This window comes from Hydra vulgaris, chromosome 03 (genome assembly GCF_038396675.1).
Source record: "Hydra vulgaris chromosome 03, alternate assembly HydraT2T_AEP".
NCBI lineage: Eukaryota > Metazoa > Cnidaria > Hydrozoa > Anthoathecata > Hydridae > Hydra > Hydra vulgaris.
Window position 1 is genome coordinate 13154040 of NC_088922.1, and position 4243 is coordinate 13158282.

Genomic DNA, 4243 nt, shown 5'->3' on the forward strand with positions numbered 1-4243 from the left:
TGTGTGAAAGTGTTCCATCCGAAACATCAAAAAATCCTGCTGGCGCCCATGAATCCAAATATGGAAACAATTTACATAGGAATTTAGCTCTTATAATAAACATCTTGTTTCTCATTGTAGTTAGGCCAAATATTTTAATACATTTAGTCAGAGTTGTTTTGTTGCCTAGGATAATGAGGCCGTGGTCTAGGGTTGCTTGATTTTACTGATCCTGGGAAGGGCTCCGTTGCAACGTATTGCCTAAATCGCTTACAACTTTTAAAACGGTCCTACATTCAGTGATTCAGGTGATAAATAATTGATTTGCAATTTTATTTTTCAAGTTTCGTTTTAATAATTTATAGGAATGTAATGATGTGAATTTTCACTTTCAATGTCATTTTTATTATCAATGTAATAAAACAAAATACCTTTTGTATTTTTTATTTCCTCCTAATTTTTTGTAACTTGAACTGAAATTGAAAGTAAATTTTTGAAAAAAAAACATGGCGGACAAAAAAAGGCGTGAAACAATTGCAAGAAAAAGTGCAACTGCAAAAAAGCCGCGAAATAGTACAAAAAGTGTCATAAATACTCAATAGGAGTTTTTTGATTAGGTAAACTTTATACATAGTGATAAGTAAACTATACTCTTTCAGAAAACGTTGAAATTAATTTGGACACAATTCAAAAAACCTAAATTTTGTTAAGGCTAACTGAGAATGTTTAATTCCCAAGTTTAAAATCAGGCTGTATGATAAAAAAAAAGATTTTAAAAATGATTTAAAAAGACTTTAAAAAATACTGTAAATTAAGACAGTGATATAGCAAAAGAATTTACTTTTTTATGAGAGAAAAGTGTGTCAAAGGCAATCAGAGCCGGCAATCATCTATCTAGTGCCTTTTTCAAAAATTTGGATGTTGTTGCAGAGGAAAGCAACATAAGGGGTTGTCCATTAATTAAGTCAAAATATTTTTGGCAATTTTTATATCCCCTCCCCGTTGTCAACTAAATTACGTCAACATTCGACAAATCCCCCCCCCCCCATCCCCCACATTTTTCTCCGAATAAATTGATTGCGATGTATGATGGTTTATTTACAGTGTAGATTCACAATCGTGAATGTGCCGATTCTCCTCACTTTAACTTTAGACTTAATCCAATTTCATAGTGAAATCTAATTATTTCTAATAGTATTATTTCTAATAGTATAACAAAAAATGCATTTAACCAATTGCACTACCAGGCAACCTTTTTAGACGGAAGAGCTAAAAGTTACAATTTACATAATTTTTCCGTTTTTAAAGAACCTCCAACACCTTTATTTCAATATTATATTAATGTTTGTGCATGGAGCTAAAAAGCTGCATCTTGAAGAAAGAAACACGTGAGGTATGCAATCCGCAAATTGCCGACCCCTGGTATAAACATTTAAATAATATAATGCAGGCTATGTACTTGCATAAATCATTTTTGTTTATATACTAAACAACAACTTTGAAAAAATAATAATGGTACGAGGAAACATCTCGTGTGTGCTTATTTAGTTCTGTATGTGCTGGATTTTTTTAAAGCACAACGCGGTTTTTAAAAAGTAGGAATTTAAATAACTCTATTAAAACACTGAAGGTTGAGCGAGCATATAAAGCAGGACTGCAAACGCTGCCCTATTTTTTTTTTTTTTTAAGTAATTAAATTTTTTTTTTTAACTAACAATGTTGACGTCAACTTGTCATAACTTCTCCCTCCCCCTTGTAAATAATTGTTAAAAAAATTTCAGAAATCCTACACTCACTCCCTATTTTGTTGAAGTGATTAATTAACAGCCCCTAAGCAACCTAGTTACTTGGTGTGACTGCTGCGTCCCTAAAAATTAGAATAGTACAATATCAAAAGCTGTTACATTTTTTATACAACAATCCTAACATTTACTCAATAATTAAGAGATACTTCCAGTCATTCATTCATAATGTAATAGTTTTAAAATGTAACATGACGCTAGAATCTTGTTAAAAATTATTCGGTAATTACCGTTTATTTTATTATTGTTTCCGTTATAAAAAATAAAATGCTAAATACATCAATCACAAAATTTCAAAGTAACTAACATGATTTTAACTTCTCATAGTAAAGACTGTTTCACTATGACAAAGGTCTAAATACATTTTGGGGGTATTTATTTTTCTATGATGAATGAAACATTTTTTAAATAAAAAATAGTGATACTAAAAGCAAATGATTATGTTGGGTAAAAAGTATTATGAATTGATAATAAAATTTGTTTACGGTTGAAGCATAACAATTTTTGACATTGGTTTACTCACGGATCAGTTAGAACCGTGTCAAACCAACGCGACGACATGCGCAAAACATGTTTGCTCGGAAAAAAGCCGCTTTTTTCAAAATCAAAAGGCTAACTGCAAAAGTAATGATTTTTTCGTTGTTGTTGTAGCCGATTTTAGTAGAATATCACTACATAAACTATTACGAAAACATCATGGTTTGAAAGGTTTTTGTATATTTTTTAAAATATACAAAAATATATATATATATATCAGGTAACCAAAAAAGTTCGTGCGGTTTTTCCGTATATAATAAAAACACACAAAACGACAAAAGTAAGTACATTTATTCATCAAAATAGTCACCATTAGCATCTAAAACCTTTTCCCAACGTAAAACAAGCTTATTTATTCCACTTCTAAAAAATTCTCGGCCCTTTGAGTCTATAAAAGCTTTCAACTCCATTTCAACCGCGTCCTGGTCTCGGAACTGCTGTCCTTTTAAATGATTTCCCAGGGAAAGGAAAAAATTTGAATCAGTAGGGGAGAGGTCTGGCGAGTATGGTGGATGAGGCAAACTCTCCCAACCAAGGCTTTGGAGCTTGTCCTGAGTCACGCGAGCGGTGTGCGGTCTCGCGTTGTCGTGGAGAAGCAACAGGTCGTGAACTCGTTGCAGCTGTGCTGAGTAGACCAGTCCAGTAATGGTTTGGCCTGTTGGGAGCAGCTCGTAATGCACCACACCAGCTGTAGTCCACCAAATGCAGAGCAAAACCTTTCGCTCGTGGAGATTGGGCTTGGGTGTCTTTGGGATGGGGTCATCGGGGGACAACCAATGGTAGCAACGCTTGGTATTGTTGTACACAATCCATTTTTCGTCGCATGTCAATAAACGATCAAGAAAAGGCTCAACATTGTGGCGTGATAAGAGTGATGTGCAGATCGTAAGCCGTTGCTTCTTGTTGTCGATCGACAATTTGTGCGGAACCCACCGACTCAGCTTCCACGCTTTTCCAATCGCATGCAGATGCAGGCGGATGGTTTCAACACTCACAGCAAACCTCACTGCAAGTTCTTGGCAAGTTTGGCTGGAGTCAGACTCGACAGCGTCCTTCAGTTCATCCTCATCAACCAACAATGGGCGTCCAGAACGCGGCAGGTCTTCGATGGACTCATCTCCCGAAGAGAATCGCTGAAACCACTTCTGTGCTGTGCGTTCACTTACTGTACCTTCTCCAAATGCTGTGCAGATGTTTTTGGCCGCTTGTGTTGCATTCCTTCCAAGTTTGAACTCGTAAAGTAAGCAAGATCGAATAATCGTTGGTTGGGTTGCCATCCTTTCTTTACACAAAACCTTTCCTGTAAGCTCGTTACAAGCCTACACTATATATGCAGCAACTGCGCGTGACACACGCGTTCTATTACGCAACAAAGCTACTTGCCTTGTGCGATGTGGGTGTTGTAAAAAATGCTAAAAACAATTCAATTACCAAAAACCGCACGAACTTTTTTGGTTACCTAATATATATATATATATATATATATATATATATTTATATATATATATATATATATATATATATATATATATATATATATATATATATATATATATATATATATATATACATATACATATATATATATATATATATATATATATATATATATATATATATATATATATATATATATATACGGAAAATTTTCAACATGATTCTTTTTTTTCTGTATATAATTTTCACGGTTTGAGGGTTTTATGTTTAATTCTGTATACTAATTGTTATTGTTATTATTATTGTTATTATTATTGTTATTATTGTTATTGTTATTATTATTGTTGTTGTTGTTGTTGTTGTTGTTATGTCAATTACTAAAAAATATAATTTAATTGTGTCTATAGTATATTTATCAGTATTTAATGGCTAATAAAAAATAAAATATAATATTTATATCATAAGTATAATTAGATTACTTGAGTATT

The 4243-nt window shown here is 32.9% G+C and overlaps 1 protein-coding gene across 1 annotated transcript; it reads right to left on the minus strand.

Moving 5' to 3' along the window:
- Positions 1-2608: 2608 nt before the first annotated feature.
- Positions 2609-3595, minus strand: LOC136078480 (histone-lysine N-methyltransferase SETMAR-like). Its single transcript, XM_065794253.1, has one exon. The coding sequence runs from the start codon at positions 3593-3595 to the stop codon at positions 2609-2611; it is 987 nt and encodes a 328-aa protein (XP_065650325.1).
- Between the last annotated feature and the right edge of the window lie 648 nt (positions 3596-4243).